This window comes from Myotis myotis, unplaced genomic scaffold (assembly GCF_014108235.1).
Source record: "Myotis myotis isolate mMyoMyo1 unplaced genomic scaffold, mMyoMyo1.p scaffold_m19_p_11, whole genome shotgun sequence".
Classification (NCBI taxonomy): domain Eukaryota; kingdom Metazoa; phylum Chordata; class Mammalia; order Chiroptera; family Vespertilionidae; genus Myotis; species Myotis myotis.
The window spans coordinates 28,657,336-28,679,570 of NW_023416315.1; the positions used below are offsets into that span (position 1 = coordinate 28,657,336).

A 22,235-nucleotide genomic window follows, 5' to 3' on the forward strand; every position below is an offset into this window, starting at 1 on the left:
GAACAATGAAGTCCTCTAACTCAAACGACCTTTCTTTGAGTCAACTACCAGGTTCATTTTGTGCTTTTTCTTTTTCTTTTGCCTGACCTAGAAATGTTGGCACATACAATACATTCACACACAAGTACACAGTGTATTACCTGGAGTAGGGGAGCCAGAAGTTCTACTCTGGATTAAAAGCCTTTTACCTTTTCACTCACTCTAGCAAATAAAATTGTTTAAAACTAATAAACATGTATTTTTGCACCTTCTGGGTTGATATATGCAATGCCATTATAGAATTAAAAAGAAGTATATTGTGCATAATGTTCTTCATAATTCAGTTTCAGTGGGTGCTGCAGTATTAAACCACTACACTAACCCTTTCAAATAATAAAGGAGTTACCCAAATGTTTTAGAATTAGGAATAGAAGAACCAGATAAATTGCTGCCCGGAGAAGTGAGCTCTGTAGTGGACATCTGTTGCTTTTACAACCCAGCTCATACACTTCTTGTAAAACTCTTAATCATAGTGTCTCACCAGCCCCCTCCTACCACTACCAACAGCAGAGACACAAGATTTTGGCCCATCAATCATAGTTGCTCATCCTCCTATCCACAGTGATTGATCCATTTAATGGGTCCATAAACTAATAGGGTCAATCAGGATGTCCCATCTAGCTATATATATATAAAAGCCTAAGTGACTGGCCAACCGGCCAGTAACTATGACATGCACTGACCACCAGGGGGAAGACACTCAATGCAGGAGCTGCTGAGCGACAGCAACTTTGCAGAGTGCCCTCTCACACTCCAGGACCCCTCGGGGGGTTGTTGGACTGCCGGTTTCGGCCCGATCCCCGCAGGCCAGGCTGAGGGGCCCCATTGGTGCACAAATCCATGCACCAGGCCTCTCGGATGATAATACAGGGATGTGTAAAGATTTTTGAAAATGGGCTCCTCTGGCATAGCAAGCTATCAGGATAATTAAAATTGATTCTGCCATCTTGCACATATAAAGATCTAGCCTCAAAAATAATCTAAGCAGAGACAAGGTGAGCTGAGAAATGATAGAAGGAGCAAGAGAATTCTGGCCTTTTCTGAGCTCCTTGATCCAGTCACACTTGATGATACAACTACTGGGTGTCCAATTATATTTAAGAGCTTATGCTACCTTGCCAACACATTCTTTTAAGCTCATCTATAACCCATGAAGATTTCTGATTAACATAGGCTCTGTTTTGCAAGCACTTACCATAAATTTTTTAAATGCCTGCAAATTTGCTTTGACTCTGTCTACCTTCACCACTGTGACCACCTTTCCAAACAACAAGGAAATTAATGAGTCAGAGAAATGTCCTAGGCCATCTTCTGCAAGCACCCTTCCTACACTTACCAAATTTAACTCCAGCCTAAATTTCACTGCTGAGCAGGTCAGTGGTTGACTGCAGACTGGGAGCAGAGGGAGGGATTACAAAGGAGGATAAGACAACTTTGGGAGGTGATGGAAATCTTCAAGGTCTTGAGTGTGATGATGGGTTCACAGGTGTATATGTCAAAATTCATTAAATTTATATCTTAATGGGCAGCTTATCATATGTCAATCATACCTCAATTAAACTGTTCCCCCACTACCATCCCCCCCCCCAAAAAAAATGACTCAACTTTACCAGACAATAGCATTTTACAGCATCATCCTTCTTCTGGTATGGAACAGATCACGATGGCTAGCATTACAGATGCAATTTGGTGCCGAGGAAGAAAGTGACATCCAAGGATGATGGAGCAGGAAAACAGATGAAGACTAGGACTAGACAACATGCTTGAATTGTGCACCTGCTCTGGACATGTTGCTTCATGAAAATAATAAAGCTTAGTACTGAGTAGCAATAACTGGGTTTCTATTACTTACATTTGAACTCTGTTCCTAATATGGTGTTCTCTAATGGTCTTTTTCTTAAAGCCAGTAAGATCAGGTCATATCCACACTGGCTATCTTTTGTTTCTAATTTTAACATAAAGTCCAAATCCCAGCTTGACAAGTCCAAGAATGCAAAGGGTCTGGATTACCTCTGAGGTGATTCATGAGTCACTTGCCCACCTCCAGCCATACTTGGAATTCTTCTACACTTTAAGTGCCATACAATCAAGGCTCATGTAGGCCTGGTAGTCTTAGCACCTGGCTAAGTGCCTGGCACAGAAAAAGGTACTCAAAATATACTGCTGGAGAAAAGAACTCATAAGATCACTCATAATGCGGTAAGGACCAGCAAAAGCTTATTCCCTAACCTATACAATATTTGCAGAGAAGAAATCCAGCCTCGTAATGTTCCAGATTATTCTTCCTCTATGAAACCTATAAAAATATTTTCATTCTTTCACTGAATATCTACATTTCAAAAAAAAGATGCGAAGAAAGACTGGAATTATTTCTACAACAGTTATTTTTTTTTTCTTCTGAGCATCCAAATTCTACTAGGGTAAGTAAGTAACTTTGAGGATAAAAGGGAATGGGGAACAACTGAAAAAACTGGATTTGATGCTGTTGTTAAATGATTCAAAAATGTTTTGACAGAACAAAAGCAAGAGAGACGTGGTGGTGGTAGTGGAGGGTGAAAAATATAGAACAGTAATAAAATTTACTGGTAGAAGGATTACACCACTAAAATGTAACAGTATCCACACATGTATAAAGAAATCAAAGGCCCTAACCAGTTTGGCTCAGTGGATAGAGCGTCAGCCTGCGGACTGAGGGGTCCTGGGTTCGATTCCGGTCAAGGGCATGTACCTTGGTTGCAGGCACATCCCCAGTGGGAGGTGTGCAGGAGGCAGCTGATCGATGTTTCTCTCTCATCGATGTTTCAAACTCTCTATCCCTCTCCTCTCCTCTCTGTAAAAAAAAAATCAATAAAATATATTTTTTAAAAAAGGAAGAAATCAAAGGCTCCAGCCCTGACCAGAGGGTCATCCTGTGCACTGGAAGGTCGTGGGTTTGATTCCCGGTCAGAGCACATACCAGGGTTGTGGGTTCAATTAATCTCTCTCTCTCTCTCCGCCCCACTTTCCCTTTCTAAAAAATCAATAAAAGACCTTAAAAAAAAAAAAGAAAACAAAGGCCACAGACAATCTGCCTCTCTAAGGTTCAACATTCCCAATGAGGAATTATACTTGAATACTGACCTATCCCTCTGAACTTCTGCTTAATGTGGAAACTAAAGAAAATGTCAGCAGTGATGAAGCACGTGTTTCTACAATGCCAAACATCTGGGTGGAAATTTGAAAATTCTATAAATAAATCTAGATATTGCTAAATATCCAGACATTTAGTGTTGACGCCAAGACCTCAGTTCTCCGTTTAATTTTCCTTCTTCAAATGACACCAGAAGCCTACGAGGCCTTTGTCACATATTTTTCTTCGTTGTGCCAAGCAGATTACTGTATGCTTATAGTAAGTAATAACTGCTGAGAGGAAATTACACAAAGGGAATTCAAAAGTAAGGGACCCTGACTTGCCATTTTCCAAGGATAAATAGTTTGAGATGGTACCTACAGCTACCAACAAACTTCCAACACTATCCCTTACTTCTTTGCAGCAGTCTGGGCAACAAGCAGTGGACCTGTGGGCAGAAGAGCCCTGCAGTGATTCTTTCGTTCCTTAACTTAATGTCAATCATATGCAAGACATGTGCTGGGCGCTCAGGAAAGCAGATCTTTATGTTGAGGGGTACATAGTCTATAATATGAAAAATAAAAGGGTAATTGCCCTTTTTAATGACTACTTCACTGATCAATTCAAGTATCAAGTTATAGTCCTCATCTAAATACTTAGCGGCATTTGACACAGATGTTCAATTCTATCTCCTTGAAATAATTTGCACTTGGCTTCTAGAACACCAAACTCTACCGGGTTTTCCTCCTGCCTGACCAGCCATTCCTTCTCAGACTCCTTTGCTGGCTCCTCCTTGTCTCCCAAAGCTTTTATTATCAGAGCATCCTTGGTTCAATCCATGGACCACTGCCCTTCTCCATCTATCCTAACTTGTCTATTTTATCTAGGCTCAACTCTTAATATCATGCTTAATGCTAATGGCTTCATGAATTTAAACCTCCAGCTATTCCTCCCCCCTGAACTCCATTGTTGTTAGTCTAACTGCTACTTGAGATCGCCACTTAGGTATCTGATTGGCATCCCATCTAATAGTGAACCCCTAATTTTCCTCCAAAAATCTGCTCCACCCACAGTCTTCCCCATTCCCATTAATGGCAGATCTATCCTGCCAGTTGCTTAGGCCATAAACATGGGTAATCTGTGACTTGTCTCTTTCTCTCATACCCCATTCCAATCCATCAGGAAATTATGTTGACCCCACCTTCAAAATATACCCCACATCTGACTATTTCTCCTACTTCCATTGCTATCATACTGGTCCAAGCCACCGTCACTCTCGCCTAAACTGTAACGTGATCTCACTGCTTCCATTTTTGCCTTCTATAAGCTATTCTCAATTCACTAGTCAGACAATCTGTTAAATGAAAATCAGGTCCAAACGCACCAATTTCACTTGGCGTAAAAGCACAAAGTCCTTATAGTGCTCTGAAGACCCTTCATACTCTCGGTCCCAGAACTTCTGACTCATTTCCTACGACTCCTCCCCCTGATCACTCTGTCCCAGTCACACTCCTTTCTGCCTCTTGCATAAACCAGGAATACTCCTCCAGGCTCCTTCCAAAGGCCAGACACTCGACCTTAAATACTTTCCCATTTGTCCTTCCATTTCCTTCCAGTCTTTGATTCAAGCAGGTTAATCCTGACCACAATACATAACTATGTACTTATCCTCCCCTACACACCCCTACGATTCTTCATTCTTTTGACTCCATTTTAATTCATAGCAAGTTTTTACCTTCTACTATGATATATAATTTATTTACTTATTTGGTTATCATTTATCTCCCCCATAAATGTGAGATTCATGAAGGCAGGATGTTTCATTTTGGTTTTGTTCACTGCTGTTGATGCCCAATCAATATTTATTATGAGAATGAATAAAAGAAAATTATTTTAATTCACCTGGTAATACATTTATATTAGACTAATAATAATACAACAGACTAATAATATTAAAAACCCTAGCCAACTATAACTATAGTACAATTTTACAGGAAGTTGGAAAAAAATTTCAGGAAAACCTCAGAAATATATAGAAGGTTGGCCAACAATGAAAGAAAAAAATAGTAGTTCAAGAAACATATTAGATTCTATAAGTAGATAGATAAAGGTAATTCCTACATTTTATTATTTTCAACACAATGATAATTTTCATGTTTTAAAATATTTGGTTGTCTTCCACATTTAATTTTGATCAAATTATCATGTTCATACACCATTAGGTATGATTGATCTCTAGTGAAAGGAGGCAGCCAATTCTGCAAATTCAATTCAGGAAATATTTAGAAAGTATAGGTTCTGTGTTAAAAAAAAAACCAAAACAAACAAACAAACAAAAAACATGTTCCCATGGTCAGTGTGGCTCTTTGGTGAGTGTCCTCCCAGGCATCGAAAGGTCACTGGTTCAATTCCCCGTCAGGGCACATGCCCAGGTTGCTGGTTCATCCACAGTAGGGGAGTGTTCGAGAGAGCCAATTGATGTTTCTCTCTCACATTGATGTGTGTGTCTCTCTCTTTCCCTCTTCCTTCCTCTCTCTTTCTAAAAATCAATAAAAAACGTATTTGTTAAAAAATGCTGCTCACTGAAAGATGCAACAAACAGGAAGCTATAATGTCCACCAACAAAAGGTTAGTGATCTAGTTGGGGAAAAGCAAGCACACAGCTATCTACAATACGGAGCATTGGTAGGGTCAATGGCAAAGCCAAAGTAAAACAAAGTCTTACAACATGGGCTCTCTTCGCTGTAATTTCTGTAGCTAGAAAGATATATATGGTGAGAAAGATAGATAGATAACTTACTTTTTCAAAATCACATGCTCTTCCCCTCTGCCTGAATCCTGACTGAACTACTTTAGGGTGGCATTCAAGTATTAAGATTCTCAAGTGAAAATTTAAGGAAACAAGTCATCTGACTAAAGACAGAAAAGGCTCTATTTGAGTAACTTCACAAAGACAGAGCAACGCATTAATGGCTGTCAGCAGAAGATCAGCAGAGACAGAAAATCAAGAAAGGGCAAAATATTTGGGAAATTCTCTGTGGGTGAAATCTATAAAGGGATGCAGATGGGAGGAGCAGATGGTGACAGATCGTGCGTGGCATGCTAAAGAATTTGGGTTTATTTTCCAAGAGTTTCATCCATTATTACAAGTGGGTTTGGGTTTATTTTCCAAGAGTTTCATCCATCATTACAAATGGGTTTGGGATACTCATTTTAGTATGGTATGACAGTCTGGAGGATAAATTCAGGTAATATAAATACTTTAAAAAAAAAAAAGTAATTCAAATGTATTTGAAGTGATGATGGCCCACTTTTAAACCACCTAAAACTGTATGTAAAATTAAGCCACTGAAATATTCAAATCTCACTTTACAAAAATAGGCTGAAATACATTTTTCCCCAAAATTAACTGTTTCTTTGTAAATGCCTCTAAATCAGTGGTTCTCAACCTTCCTAATGCCATGACCCTTTAATACAGTTCCCCTCATGTTGTGGTGACCCTCAATTTCAGTTACAAATTGAACATAATTAAAGCATAGGGATTAATCACAAAAACAATATGTAATTATATATGTGTTTTCCAATGGTCTTAGGCGATCCCTGTGAAAGGGTCGTTCGACCCCCAAAGGGGTCGTGACCCAAAGGTTGAGAACCGCTGCTCTAAATTATGTAGTCAAATTTTGTGAAAGTCGATAATCTCATTTCAAGTGAGAAATGACATAAGTGGCACATTTTTGTCACTGTGTTTTAAAATCAAAAGCTGGGAAACTTTACAAACATAAATGGCACAAAGGCAGACTATAAATATCAGCACAACAGCATCATGTGAAAATTCCAGGTTCTGTAAATAATGGATCATTTTTAAATTCAAAATGCAAGTAAATATTCAGCAACCACTTAAATATTTTTAATTCATCCAGTAGTTTGAACAAGGGCAGAGAGAAAAATAACATAAACCTAACCACACACTAAAATGTCAAACAAGATTATTACTATGTTGAGCGATAAACTCTTGGTTGCTTAGTGTCTGCATCAGTTAACACTATTCCTATTAGCCTGATAGTTTGAAAATTTCTTCATGATAATATGCAAGTTTATAATTCAGAAATTTAAGATAATTCAATTGTTCCACTTATAACAATTTAATTTTTCTTTTCTGTAGTACATCCACATCTCTCATTTTATCCTCACTACAACCCCATAAGGGAAGAGTAAAAAATATCACCAGTTCATAAATGAATAAAAACCTGAAGCTCAGATAAACTGTTTGCCCAAGGTTACATTCCAAACAAGTTGTAGAGTTAGTGTTCAAACTTGAGTTTGAATTCTTCCTGAATCCAGTGCTTTTTCTCCCCATAAATTGCATAGATAGATATGTTTTTATCTGATAAAGATGATATGTTTACCCATTTTTACAATGTGTATCTTAGAAGAAACAGAAATCAGTATAATTTTTGGTGCTGCATGGAAATTTTGTTTTATTTTGGGAGGAAATTTTTATTAAAGCACTCGAAGTCATAGGGAAAAAATCGCAACAAAAAAATCAATAAAATAACTTGGAAAAATTTTAGAAGTAAGAATGATTATGGAAAAAGACACAAAACTAAAACTTCTGAAGTTGCCTTTTTCCTGTTAAGACCACATTTTAACTTATTTTCTGTTCCTTACATTCTTAATTAAAACTACATATATAATCTACATATAATCTCAACTACATATAATCTCAACAGTGCAATTCGTAAAAGTCTTTACTCTGCTTAAGAAGCACAAAGAGATATATTATAAATCTTCAAAATGTTATACATATTGTAATACATCATTTATTTCATATCTCCTAAAATTCCCCACAAGTCACTAGTATAACTTTTTAAAGGTTATTTTTCACTATTTGCCAAAATATTTTCAATCAAACTTATTTGTTTAAAAACTATTAAAGGTAAAATAAATCATTTGCCAAAGTAATTTTAATTTGTATTTCTATCCAAAACTGTGTAAAAAAAGACCCATGCCATTTCTACACTTCCCCAATTCAATCATACCATTACTCCCCTAATTTCTCTAACCCTCAAGATCTCCCCTGAATGTTACGTCACCTGAAGGCAGTTCTTCCCATCTACAGCGTTTAATTTTCCCACTCCATGCATCTCAACTAGACCAGTCTTCACAGAATGAGTTCGTATTTGCCTATGTATGTGTTTATTATTTCCCACAGTTTTCAGCACCCAGTAGGTAAATGTTTACTGACTGAATAAAACTCTTGAGATCATAGGTAGCAAGTAAACAAAGAGACTTAATAAAAGCATATTGCTTTTAAAGCCCAGTTTGGTTCACTGTTGTGTTCCCAGACTGAGAACAGTGCTTAGCACACAGTAGGTACTCAAGAAGAAACTTTCAGTTTATTTTTTTAAAACTATTTTTAAAAACTATTTTATTGATTTCAGAGAGGAAGGGAGAGGGAGAGAGAGACAGAAACATCAATGATGAGAGAGAATCATTGATCGGCTGCCTCCTACAGGCCCCCTACTGAGGATCGAGCCCATAGCCCATGCAAGGGCCCTTGACTGGAATCGCACCCGGAACCCTTCAGTCCCTAGGCGGACATTCTATCCACTGAGCCAAACCAGCCGGGGCTCAGTTTCTTTAAATGTGAACAACTGTAGGAAGTCCTTCTCTTTCTCATGAAGGAGCACAATGAGGCTAGCTTCTTCCTTTCTTCCCATACTTATAAACTGTTTATATTACGACATTTACAGTGGCTCAGTACTAAGGATCCTATTAATTAAAACAACCAAACCATAACAACCAGGACAACATGCACCTTCGTCTAGTGATCAAATGTCCATGACAGGTTTGGGGAATGTTCCTTCCAACCTGTTTTAGTGACATGCTTTCTGAACTGATCAGAATTTCTGCTCTAATCTCAGGCTTATTAGCAGGCCACCTGCGTACAAGGACAGTTTGGCTGGTAGAGTCCTAAGTTCCTCAAGAAAATCTTCAACACAAGAGAGATGACACAGCAAGCCATGGCCTTTACCCTTGCCACTCCTAATGCAATTCTGATTTTACTAAACACTTTCAGAAATGACTTCAGGCCTAATCCTGCATTTCTGAGCATGTGTTAGAGATGGTGACTCAGGTGGGATCAGAACCTATCTAAGGGTCCTCCTATACTTGCCTTAAAAAAAAAAAAAAGCATGTCTTTCAAGTCTTCAATCTCAAATCCCCCTTCCTCTCCCCCCCCCCCCCGCCCCCAACCACCTCACATATCTCATCATAAAATGTTGAGGGAGAAACCAGGGAAAATCCAGAATATAAATAATAGCCCTGGTACACTTTCAGCATCTATTTAAGACCTGGTCCATCTCCAGGCCTTACTTTACTTTTCGTTCATTTCCAACTTAAACTGCTTAAGTTATATTAGCTTGTTCACCGTGTATAAGAAATAGACACTAATTAATTTAAAGAAAGATCCTTTAGCGTACAAAGCCTAGGATTTAAAAGGGCTAACCATTTTTATAGTCCTGTGAATTCCCAATTAATTAAGTTTTACTGCATAGCTATTAAAATCAACACAATACACTTTAATGCTCAATAATTTAGAGTAGGTATAAAAGTCTTAATATGTTCCTTTAGAATTACCTTTCTCCTTGCTTTCCTGATATACAGTAAATACAAGTAGAAATGATATAATTTGAAAACAATAGGATTAGATTTAAAAATGTACATATTGCCCATTATATACAGACATCTCAGTCAAGTAATATACAAAGTAGACCTTCCTGTTATAAACAGACACTATAAGGTTAGGTGTCTGGTGAACAGGTGACTAAATCATTCGGGGGATGGCAGAGGTCAGGGCACAAAACGATGAATCTGAAGGTCTAAGCAGCCCATCCATGCTAATTAAAGGAAATACCTGGGGAATTGGTCAGCATTTACTTAATTAATAATCAACGTGATAAGCACGCTTCAGGTAAGACAAAGGTGGATTTTAATCTGAAACTTGCCATGGATCTCCGATTACAAGGCGCTGTATCACGTGAGGTGTTCTAGACCTGTTTTCCCCAAGCCGAGGATGAGTGACCATGTTGATTAGATTCCTAACCAACCAGAAAAAGCCTATTTTATTCCAGCTTCTGTCCTGCCTTCAAAGCTTCGCAGTCCTGTTCACATACAAAGGGCCAGTACTGGTAAACTGACCCAGCCTCCCGCTCCTCTCGGTGACCACAAGGCAGCCTCTTCATTCCAAAGACGTAACCTAAGCTGGCACAGATGGCCTAGCTCGCTGCTACTGCAGGGGAGCTGGGTTTGTTTTCAGGGTGGGGGCTGCAAAACGCCAGGTGTATTTATAGAAGGAAGCAAGCCTCTATGATGGAGGGATGATGACAGCAGAGGAAGTATCTCCCCTCTGGGAAGATCCGGATTCCAAGGCCTGGGTTCTACTCCTGACTCGCCAGCTACCAGCTATGTAAACGTATTAAGACCCTTTTGGTCTGTGATCTGATGGATTTAAACAATACCCCTTGCCTGGGATGCATGTCAGTATGATGAACAAAAATCTCCTATGTCAAGCCCGGGACGTGGTACGCAGTCGATAAACGGAAACCTGCTCTCCCATCCTCCGGTTCACCAAGAACTGAGCTCAAAAATCACAAAGAGAGACTGCAGCGTGAGCCCTGAAAGGCCCAAGCTGGTTGGCAGGGAGAGAAACGACTTGGGTGGAGGCTCGCGTATTTACCGAAGGATTTCGTTTAAAATGGAGTTCGGATATTGCTAAGAGGGGAAGACATATGGAAAAAGCATCCAGTAGGAGCAAAACAGGCCCTCTCCCCCCCAAAAAAGACATCCCTTTATGTAAACACAAAACAAACTTCGGAAGCTGCGGATATCCTGCGAACCTCCTCTGTGGCCTCAATGAAACCCAGCGGAGCACGTAGAGCTGACCTAGATGCACAGGGGCCACGGGCCACCTTGTCAGTTGCAGATCACGCTCTTTTGCAAAAACGGTCCTCAAACCCGAGCCCACTCCCCCGCCTCCTAACCCGCCCCAGATGGGCTTTGGAAACCCGGGTGGAGTATCAGAAGGGTCAGCGAGAGGGGAGGTCTGGGCAGATAACTGAAAGGCAAGGAGGTGGGAGAGGGGGCGGGGTGGAGCAATGTGGCAGGGCCCGGGCCAGCGAGCCACAAAGACCGCGGCTGCACAATAAGGGGAAAGAAGAGACTGCGACAAGCGTCGGCTCCTGGTGGCCCTCGGGGGGCGAAGGCGAGGCCCGGTGCGCGCAGAGCGTGGGAAGACGGGAGGGGGGCGTGGGCTGCAGGAAGAGAGCCGCTGGCCGGGCTGGGAAGCCGAGCAGCACCGGCCCGAGCAGGTGCAAAGCCCCCGGGCCGGCAGGAAGGGGCTCGGGAGACTCACGGTGTAGAGCAGGTTGAGTGCGCACAGGCAGTTCTTGGAACACGCGAAGCCTCCGCAAACCATCTTGGAGCCTGCGGTGCCCGGCCACGGCAGGTAAATCCGGCCCGCGCTCGCGAACAGCCTCTTTGTCTGGGCCTCCGGGGCCTGGCCGAGCCGGGAGAGCCGCGCGGACACCGGCGGAGGACCCGGGGCTGGGGAGCTGTGCGCGGCGCGCCCTGGGCGGCTGCGACCCGCTCGGGAACCTGCGGCCGCAGCAGCTGGAGCCCGAGCCCCGCCCAGCACCCCCGCCTCGCCCCGCGCGCTGATTGGCCGCCAGCGGGGAACAAAGGTAGGAATATGCAAATCGGTGCGCTCAGCCAGTCGGGATCCGGGAGGGGCGGGGCGGCCCTGGGGCGCAGGGGAGGGAGCCGCGGGCGGGAGCGTGTGACTCGGCCTCGCCGCGGCTTCCTGGGGAGCAGGTGAGGAGGCGGGCGGGGCTGGATGCGGGAGAAGCGGAGACAGCTGCTCGCGGTGCTAGGCCCCGGAGGGTGACGTGGCACCATTTTGAATGAGATTTTAAAGTTAAGCACCAAACCTTGTTTGAATTCAGGAAGGAAGGCATAAGTCACTGAGTCAATCAATGAATGAATGGCAAGCATTTAAAAGAGAGAGCGAAGTGGAGGAAAACGAAAGGAAGGGAATGACTGAAAGAATAAGAGGAGAAGATGAAACCTCTGCTCCTCTCAGAAACTGGGAAAGGTGCTTGGGAGTCTTGTCAGGTCAGATTTATCCTAGAGATTTGCAAAATATTAATGAACTTGTGAATACATGCATGCAAAAGAAAATCAAGAGAGATTTTTTGTTGTTGTTTACTGATCCTGAATTTTAATAAAATTTTTTTCACAAATAACTGAAAAAAAATGTAATGACATTCTTTGCCTCAGTCAATTAATTATCACTTTATTGTCTACGGTAGAAATGCATCTAGTATCCTCAGATTCCTGACCTATAAATTGGGATACTAACACTATGTCAAGCTTTATGCAGTGTCTGGCGCAGGGTAAGTGCTCAATATGTAACATTTTATTAGTAAATCTAATCGTTTTTAATACCTACAGTGTTCCAGGCACTAAGATGATAAACCAAAAAAGATTTGGTTATTTCATAGTACCTGCTACCAATAAAAGGTTCTTATAAAGACATTTTCTGATACATACATGGAATCTAAGAATTGAGGCTGAGTAAACTATATGATAGTAAATGCTAAGTATATGCTAAATAAAATATATCAGCTGATTAAAATAATTTGTCCCCTTGGAATTCTCTGCTCCCCTTTCTACCCTTTCCTTACCTCTCCTAACCCCACCACATTAAGAAGGCTCCATTGATTCTTTGGCTTTTGTACTCCACGTTAACCTGTATACACCAAGAAGGGTACCAAAAACCAATCTGGAAAATTACCCTCTATCTCCAACAATACTTTGATGCTCTGACTTTCATTTTAAAAGGCAGAGGCTTACTAAAGAAGTATTAGCAGGGGGGTCTAGTCTTCCTCTTCCCATTTCTGGGCATCACCAACATTGCCACCCCTTCAACATATTCATCCAACTATGGCAGCTCTCTCTGTTTTCTTCAATGTTCTTTCAACCATCCCCCCCTTGGGTTTAATCTCTATTTTTCTCAGAGACATGCCACCTATAAGTCAGGGATCCAGCAGGAAGGAGGTGGTTCATTCAAATAGTGTAATTGAAAAGAGTTTTTAATAAAGGCACTCTTTTCAAAAGTGTGGACGAAGTCAAAGGAAGCCAACATGAATGGTGAAGCAGCTCATACCTCGCAAAAGCAAGTACTCGTGATTTCCCTTAAGTCTGAGCGGCAAATTAAGGGAGCAGTTGCAGAAGCAGTTGTAGCTGATAGGAGTTGTGGCCTTTAAGAGAAAACAGAGAAACTACTGCAAATTGGGGAAGGAAACCAATGATTTCTCCTTAGGATTGGGAGGTAGAATTTCACAAAAGATTATTTAGTCCATGTTAACAAGGAGCTAAATAAACTACAAAAGCATAGCTTAAAAAAAAAAAATCCTATCAGAGAACTGAGGCCCCAGAGATATCTAACTAAAGTAGGGGTAAAGAATGGCCAGCCCTTGGAGAATATAAGGCCCTCAAAATCATTTGGTCTGGCCCTGCAAAGGCACTAGGGGTGAGTTAGTTAAATGTTTGACCAAAGCCCAGCTGGCGTGGTTCATTGGTTGAGTGTCGACCTATGAGCCAGGAGGTCATGGTGGTCAGGGCACATGTCCTGGTTGCAGGCTCGATCCCCAGTGTGGGGGCATGCAGCCAATAAATGATTCTCTCTCATCATTGATGTTTCTATCTCTCTCTCCCTCTCCTTTCCTCTCTGAAACCAATAAAAAAAAATATTTTTAAACAAAGAAAGCAACTAATTGATCTTTTAATGCCCAAATGTGGACTAGTGTGACAGTTTATAATCCAGTGTTACCAGTCTGATGCTTCGAAAGGACAAAACTCAAAATGTCAGAGTTTGGAGTAAGGAAAGTTTTATTGATCAAGAAGATGGCCCCAACTGAGAAGGTGGGCACCCTAGTGGAACTCCAAATCTATCTTAAGTAAGTAAAGATTTCAGGCTTATTTTATGTCAAAGGAAAGGGAAATGGGAGGGAAGAGAGGTGATTTGCCATCGCAGACATGTGGGGACCAGCGAGGGTCCAAGGAAGATTGTGCTAGTTGATGTGAGTCTGGCCAGGAGGTTCTTGCAAATCGTTGATAAACAATACATATTTCCCTTATCTCCTCAAGCCAAAAGCAAAATTCCTCTAATGATAAGCAAGTCTATATGGAAGACTAAAAAGAAGCTATTATTCTGAAGGCCATGGGAACAAAGCAAGCTTGAACAAGATGGAGTCAGAGAGACCAAGCATTTTGTTACACAAAGGACCCCAGCCATAACGTGAGTCTACAATTACTTGCCAGCTCTAACCCATGGGTGTTCACTTAGTATGGGGGTTATAACGCCCCAAAGGCTGTGGTCAGACAAGAGTGCTCCCTCCCCAACTATATCAAGGCAAACAGGCCTTCTCCAAGTGTATGACAGTAACTAAAAGCTGGAGTCAGGACAGGAGATGTGAGAAAACTCCCTACAAAGAAATCTGTGTCTTTATCTAGTTTTGTCTTCACCTAAGGTAGTGGCTGCCACAGGCTAAGGGAGTAGCAAAAAGAGAAGAGCCCTTCAAGGCTGGGGTAAAACAGCAGGAGGAAGAGATCTCATAGGTTGTAACTAGAGCCAAGGACATAACTAGAGACCAAAGAATATCCCACAGCAAGCAAAAAGGTAACAACCAGATTGTAAAGCACAGAAATCTTCCAAGGCTCAGAGAGTTACATGAAGACTAAGCTAAGAGACTGTGTATTTTATTAAGTGAAAGAGGAAGTTTTATGTTTATTAGCAATTTGCCCATAAAATGAATAGAATGGATAATTGATTTTTTTGAAGTGGGTCTTTAAGCAAACTGTTTTTTTAAAATAGTTTTAAGACAAAGACAAACTAAATCTAATCAGTTTTACATATATTTCTTACATTTAATTTACATAGCACAATTTAGAAGATTGTGACACGAATTCCTCCTTCTTCTCCTTTGTTTTATATGTTTTTTGAGACAAACAGAATTTTTGTGCATTAGTCCAGATGCTCTGAGAAGTAGACAGCAAGACTGATCAGATGTGCAAGAGATTTATTGGGAGAAACGTCTGTGAGGGAAAACAGGAAAGGAGCTGTAGGGAGGCTGGGAGAGCTAAAAGAACACAATTCAGGTCTGACCTCTGTGAAGAGAGTAGGAAGGAAGAAAGGAGAGAGGGAGGAAGACGGAGTGAGTGAGGGATGATAAACCGTCTTAGACTGCAGTGCAGTTTTAAGAAAATATGGCAAGGCCAGCAGGGAGTCTGAGCCAAAGTCTGATATCAGAGACATCCAACATACCTCCCTGTAATGAGCCTGCTTTAGTAACCCTGCCACGTTCAGTCATTGGCTTTCAAATACAAAAAATAATGCACTTGCCCTCCTCCATATGGTGCCAATGGGACTGAAACATATGCATATCTATAATAATAAAAGCATAATATGCTAATTAGACGACCTTCCGGATGAAGCTGGGGCTACGAGGGAAGCCCGGGTCCTGGGTGCCAGAGGGAAGCTGGTGCCAGCAGCTGGGGGAAGAAAGGCCTACTCTTGCATGAATTTCATGCATCGGGCCTCTAATATATATATATACACACACACATATATATATAGACATTGTCATAGAGTTAAATAAATTAAATGCCAATTTAAAAACTGTTTGTCAGTACTTTTAACTAAAATTGATCCAGTTAAATTATTTCTAATGATAAATAGATATTTTTATTACAGATTTTTCTTGTCCATTATTCCTCATGATTTGTAATCTTTTGGATTCAGTGAATCATGAGAGGGGAGTTTCTTGGCCAAGAATAAAACAAAGAAGCTGTTAATAGCCACCTCTCTCCTTCCATGTCTCTTTTCTCTGTTATTCTTTTTGATGTTTTGCCAAACTTTAGCAATTAAATGCAACACATTCTTCCCTCCTACAATAATAGTCAGTTTCCCTTTTGCTATGCAGGATGTTTCACTATTCATGCCAAAGGCCTTCAAATCACAATTCAATTTCAGAAAATGCTTTTCTTTCCATCACAAATGAAACTGGAAGGTTCTTTTTTTCTTCTTGCTTTTACCAAGGTTTTTTGCCCTCCTCCATATGATGCCAATGGGACTAAAACATATGCATATATATGGACTTTGTAGTATAATATGAGACTAAAATCTCAATTCTGAATTTGTGTCTATTTTTAGTGGCCTAGTCAGCTCTTACAGCATTATATACAAGTAGAGGCCCATTGCATGAAATACGTGCAAGAGTAGGTCTTCCTTCTCCTGGCTGCCGGCACTGGCTTCCCTCTGGCACCCGGGACCCGGGCTTCCCTCACAACCCTGGCTTTGTCCGGAAGGACATCTGGTCTAATTAGCATATTACACTTTTATTATTACAGACTAGAGGCCCGGTGCATGAAATTCGTGCTGGGGGGGGAGAGGGGTCCCCTCAGCCCAGCCTGCACCCGCTCCAATCCGGGACCCCTCAGGAGATCCCTGGGATCGGGCCTAAACCGGCAGACATCCTTCTCACAATCCTGGACTGCTGGCTCCTAACCACTCACCTGCCTGCCTGCTTGATCACCCCTAACTGCCCCCCCCCCCCCCCCCCCCCCCCCCCCCCGCTGGCCTGGTCTCGCCCACGTAGCCTGCTGCTCGATCGTTTGGTCGCCTCTCACTAACCCCCCTGCCGGCCTGGTTGCCCCACGCAGCCTGTTTGGTCATCCGTTCGGTTGCGATGGTCACTTAGGCTTTTATATTGATAGATTCCAAGGCCTAATGGGCAAATCCAGCTTGATGGCCAAGTAAATCCCACTTGACCACTGATCAGCTGACTTTAATGAGGGGACGATAGCTTTAATGATGTGGTAATCTGCTTACTCTTTCTCTTTCTCCCTCCACCCACATCCTCTCTTCCGATTTTTCCTTATTTGTTATGTATGAATGAGATTACAATTTAGAGAGAATTGCCAATAGTTTTAATGTTACATTATACCTAAAAACATTTTCTGGAAATCTACCCTATTTTGATTCCGAGTCCTGAATCTCTTCTTTTTGAGTATGTAGACCAATATGAGTTGCAGTTATTTAATCCAATAACTTCAGTCAGTACATTATTTTTTGTATCTGAAAGCTAATAATACTGTCTTAATTAATCCAAATAAATCTGAATAAGCAGGAAGAGGAGCAATTAGGGTGGCCAACTAAGTTTATTTAACTAAGCCTTCATTATGTTTGAGGAAATGGAAGAAAACTTGACGTTTATCAGGATGACTAAGTGTTCTTAAATTTTATAAAATGTGCCCTTCTGTCTCTTACTATATAAACAGCTTGAGTTCTAAAAGTGAGATTGATGTAGCCTAATGCAGCTCCTAGTGCACTGGAAATCACCCAAGCTGGAAACCACCCAGGCATCCATCAATACGGAAATGGATAACTAAATCACGGTGCATTTCACATAATGGAAACCTACCCAAGACCAAAAATGACCAAAATACAGCTCCCTCCTAAGAATGTGTCTCACAAACATAGAACCGAGTAAAAGAAACCAGAAATACAAGAATGTATTTTTGCATGATTCCATTTATATAAAACTCAAAAACATAAATTTTAATGACAGCATTTTGGATGAATGCTAAAGAGTAAAACTATAAACGAAAGTGAGGGATTGATGGCCATAAAGGTCAGGTAGTCATGCATTTGGGGATGTGTGTGAAAAGGCTGAGAGGGATACTCTTGGGTGTTGAATGTTCCTGGATGATTAGTTGGGTGGAGGGAGATACACCCTAATCTGTGATTTTATATTACTAAACAATGTTATTATAGAAAAAATAGTAAAACCATCTACGAATTTTTCAATTTATTTTTGCACATATTTTTCTTTAGAACAGTAACTATGAAGAAACATGGCTAATAAGTTGACCTTTGTCATTTCATTTTAGAGGACTTTGTATCTTGGCTGGTACTGTCATAAAGTGACAATTTTGTCTTCATGACTTCATGATTTTTTTTTTTTTTTTGCAAAGTCTACCAGGTACAATTTAGGGCAAACAGACAGTTTTAGAAAGAAAAGTATGTCAGAGCTAAAGCATATCCTGTTTACACAAGTTCAAATATACTAGAACATACTGTTTAGCATGTTCCTGAAATAAGGAGCATGGTAAATATTCTAACTTTATACATTGGTCAGAAAATATTCTTATTTTTCTGCCTCATTTTATTGAGGGTCTTCCACTCATTCTGCTGAATTCTAGGTTGGAACTGATCTTTCCCTAGAAGTTTGAAGGACTTTATTAAATTTTTATCTTGCAGTGCTATTAAAAAGTCCAAAGCCATTCTGATTCCAGATATTTTCTTTATGAAAATTTGTACTTTGTTCATTTTATAAGCTTGTATAATCTTCCATTAGATCTGAGCAGTGGCCTTTTTTCTGGCCCTGCTGAAGAGAGGATTGGATTTCCCATGGTGAGATGGACAGAGAAGGGATCTTGGAGGAGAATCCCCTTATTTCACATAATCGATAAAGCTTTCCACAAAACCCCATCTTCCTGTGGGGGCCTCAGGAAATTATTTTCCCAGAGGCACCCCAAGAACTCCACTTCCACCAGTAACATTACCCATCTAGCTACTTCCATCTTCTACCACTTTCTACGAACCCCATCATCATCATCTTTTCACACCTTTGCCCAGGTCTATTCCCTTATCTCTCTATTCTCTGTGAGAGGAAGAACTATGTTAGTATAGTTTAAAATTTTTTCCTTCCTGGTACCCAGCAAATTCTAGGCATCCAATGAATGTTTATTAAATGAATAAATAAATGCACAAACATTGAAGCTATCAAAAGTTGATTACAAGACTTCTAACCCCAACGTGAACTCCTCCCCTGGTTTTTATTATTTGCCAATAAGATCATCATGCTTCTTTGTGTTATTAACTCCATTTTAAAGATCATAAAGTTGATGTGTAAGGAATTTGCTACTGGCACAAGGAATTTGTTACTGGTCATACAGCAGAGTGGCTTTATTTTAATTCCCAGTCCCATTATATACCAGGCACAGAAAGGTCCCTCAGCAGGTTTGAGTTTCTCAAACCCTGCGCATTCCAAAGAAAGGCCAGTCTTCAGGACTGTTCTTGTCCAGTTCCTGGGAAATGACTTGAGCCAACGGAATATTTTACCTGGTTAAGTGTTTTAGTATGATGAGGCCTTGGGCCATGCTGTTAGTCTAGTGCAGTGGTCGGCAAACTGCGGCTTGGCAAACCGCAGCTCACGAGCCTCATGCAGCTCTTTGGCCCCATGAGTGTGGCTCTTCCACAAAATACTGGCTCTTCCACAAAATACCGACTTCTGCGCATGGGCCACGAAGTTTCAATCGCGCTGTACATGCGCACCTGCACGTGGTATTTTGTGGAAGAGCCACGCTCAAGGGACCAAAGAGCCGCATGTGGCTCGCGAGTCGCGGTTTGCCGACCACGGGTCTAGTGAATGCTTGTTTTGCTCTGGCACAGGCTGGAGGTGGGGCAGTGGAGAAATGGAGTCTGAGTTGTGGTCACTCACCCTGGGTTCCATGCTTCCATGACTGACCCCCAATACAAACCCTGGATATCAAGGCTAAGGTGAGCTTCCATGGTTTGCAACTCTTTGCATGTATTGTCACACATCATTGCTGGGAGAATTAAGAGTGTCCCTGTGCAACCCACAGGGAGGGAACACCTGGAAACTTGCTTGTTCCCTCGTGGACCTCTTCCCATGCTCCTTTTCCCTTTGCTTGTTTTAATCCCTATCCTTGCATTGTAATAAACAGTTACGGTGCATTTTAATGATACATGGAGCCTGAGAGTGGACGAGGTGACGCCCAGAACAATATCTCACCATGCTACCGGGCCTTGCTAAGTTCTAGAATATGCTGTAAACTTAGGTTTTAACTTGGGAAATAAATGCTTTTTATAATTGACTTCTTTACAATAAAACATTCCTGTGCTGATTCCAGAGATACCGCGTTTTAGATTTGGAGGTTGCTTAAAAAAAAAAACAAACTCACTAAATAGCACAAACAAGGGAGTTTTAAAATCATCTTATGTTTCTTAGAAATCATAAATACCCTGCTCTAACCAAGTATCTTAAGGCAAAATGCTATAAATTAGTTTATGCTATTAGAAGTAAGGCTGATTATTGTTTCTTCTTTTTAGAAAGTCATAGGAAATACGATTAATATATGTATTCACAGAAGTGGTTTTGACATGTTGCATGATGCAAACACCGATTTGGGAGTCAGCCAATTTTGTCTTAGCCACGGATTAGGCTTTAGGTACACCTGATCCTCAGTTTACGCACCTATTACCTGCAATGACAATCCCTCTTTCAATACCTCCTTCAGTCAGGGTGAGGAGGAAAAGAGATCAAGCATATGAAAAACACCTGGAAATATTAAAGCAGTGTGTGAATGTAAAACATTATACATTCTCAACTGAGTGGCAACGAAGTTATATTTTCAGGGTAGTTCGTTTATGCTCTTAAGAAGCTCTGCCTTTAAGCGTACCCTGTCATGGGAGGTACTTGAACTTACCCATGAGATTTGTACTTAAAAGCTTAACTTGTAAACTAAGATGTCTGATTAAGGGGCGTCTCCGGAGTCTCGCCTGAAGTATTGGGTCGAAAGTTTCCTCTTGTAGTAGGTAGATGCCAAACAGGGAACAGAGGGTGTAAGGGAAAGCAGCCTGCGGATAAGGGGAACACAGAGAAGGCACAGACAATAGAATACAAGAGAAATGGGGTCTGAGCCACCGGGTTTGGCTATACAGGAAGCTTTTGCTGTTGACTGTAGAATATATCCTTCTTATCATTTCTTCCTTCAAATTCATCAAATACTGCTCCTCACAGCAGTCTCTGTCTTATGCCGCAATACGTAAGGAGTACACATATTGCTTTACAAGTGACACCTGCCAACTGCCTATACGTTATGCTTTATACAGACTTAATTTAACATTAACTGACATTTATCATTAACAAACAAAAATTATACTAGGAAGGAGTTTAAAGTTGACTGAGCGTCCCACCTTATACCCAGTTAATGGAGTTCAAAGAAGTAAAAAGAAAAAAAGAAAAAGTAAACAGACTGAAGGAAAGAAAGGGAAAATATATACATATGAGGGGGAAATCACAGTTGTTTTATTTTTGGTTAAATATCTAGATTTTAGCACATAGCCTGATACAAAGTAAAAGCTCAGTAAATATTTGTGTAATGAGAGGAACAGGAGGAAAGACAGCTGGACAAGCACAGAAAATAAAAACACACACATACTTATGGGATATCCTCCAAGGGAAAAGGAAGAAACAGCATATTCCTAAAACTGGAGGAGAGAGATAGAGATAGAGACAGAGATAGAAGGAGGGAGGGAGGGAGGGAGGAAGAGAGAAGAGAGAGAGAGAGAGAGAGAGAGAGAGAGAGAGAGAGAGGGAGCTGCAGTAGCACACCAAACCACAGAACAGATTGAAAGAGAAAGAAAAGAGAGAGGCCAGAAGTCTTTGAACTCGGCCTGGTGACAGCTCAGTAAAGCTGGGAGATGTCAGAGGTCTATTTATTATCTTTGATACTTGAAATGCTAATTCAGTGATTAAAGGCTTCCCACCACTTGTTATTTGAACTTAAATTTTCAGGCCACAACTTCCCACCAGGTGGGAAATGATTCTTTTGGCTGCACTGCCAGTGACTGAAGAGCCAGGGTGATGGGGTGAAGTCCTGCCAAGATCTGAGGCTGTCGGCTCTTTTTTAGAATAAGTAGAAGATACCCCAGCATCTGATGTTTGCATTTTAAAAGATACAGTTTTGCAATAACATTGTCGTTTCCCACATGATTATTTTTGTTTGGTAATGCCATCCACAGGCATTCATTCTCTAAGGCAGTGGTTCTCAACCTTCTTAATGCCGCAACCCTTTAATACAGTTCCTCATGTTGTGGTGACCCCCAATTTCATTGTTACAAATTGAACATAATTAAAGCATAGTGATTAATCACAAA

The 22,235-nt window shown here is 41.0% G+C and overlaps 1 protein-coding gene across 2 annotated transcripts in view; it reads right to left on the minus strand.

The window, feature by feature from the left end:
• TSPAN13 (tetraspanin 13) overlaps positions 1 to 11,802 on the minus strand; it is a 28,420-nt gene extending 16,618 nt beyond the window's left edge. The window contains exon 1 of one of the 2 annotated variants that reach the window (XM_036327989.1): positions 11,562 to 11,802. In XM_036327989.1, the coding sequence (XP_036183882.1) occupies positions 11,562 to 11,624 (63 nt within the window). In that variant the 5' untranslated portion in view covers positions 11,625 to 11,802. The remainder of the gene's footprint in view (positions 1 to 11,561) is intronic. The other variant, XM_036327987.1, reaches the window with a different exon arrangement.
• Between the last annotated feature and the right edge of the window lie 10,433 nt (positions 11,803 to 22,235).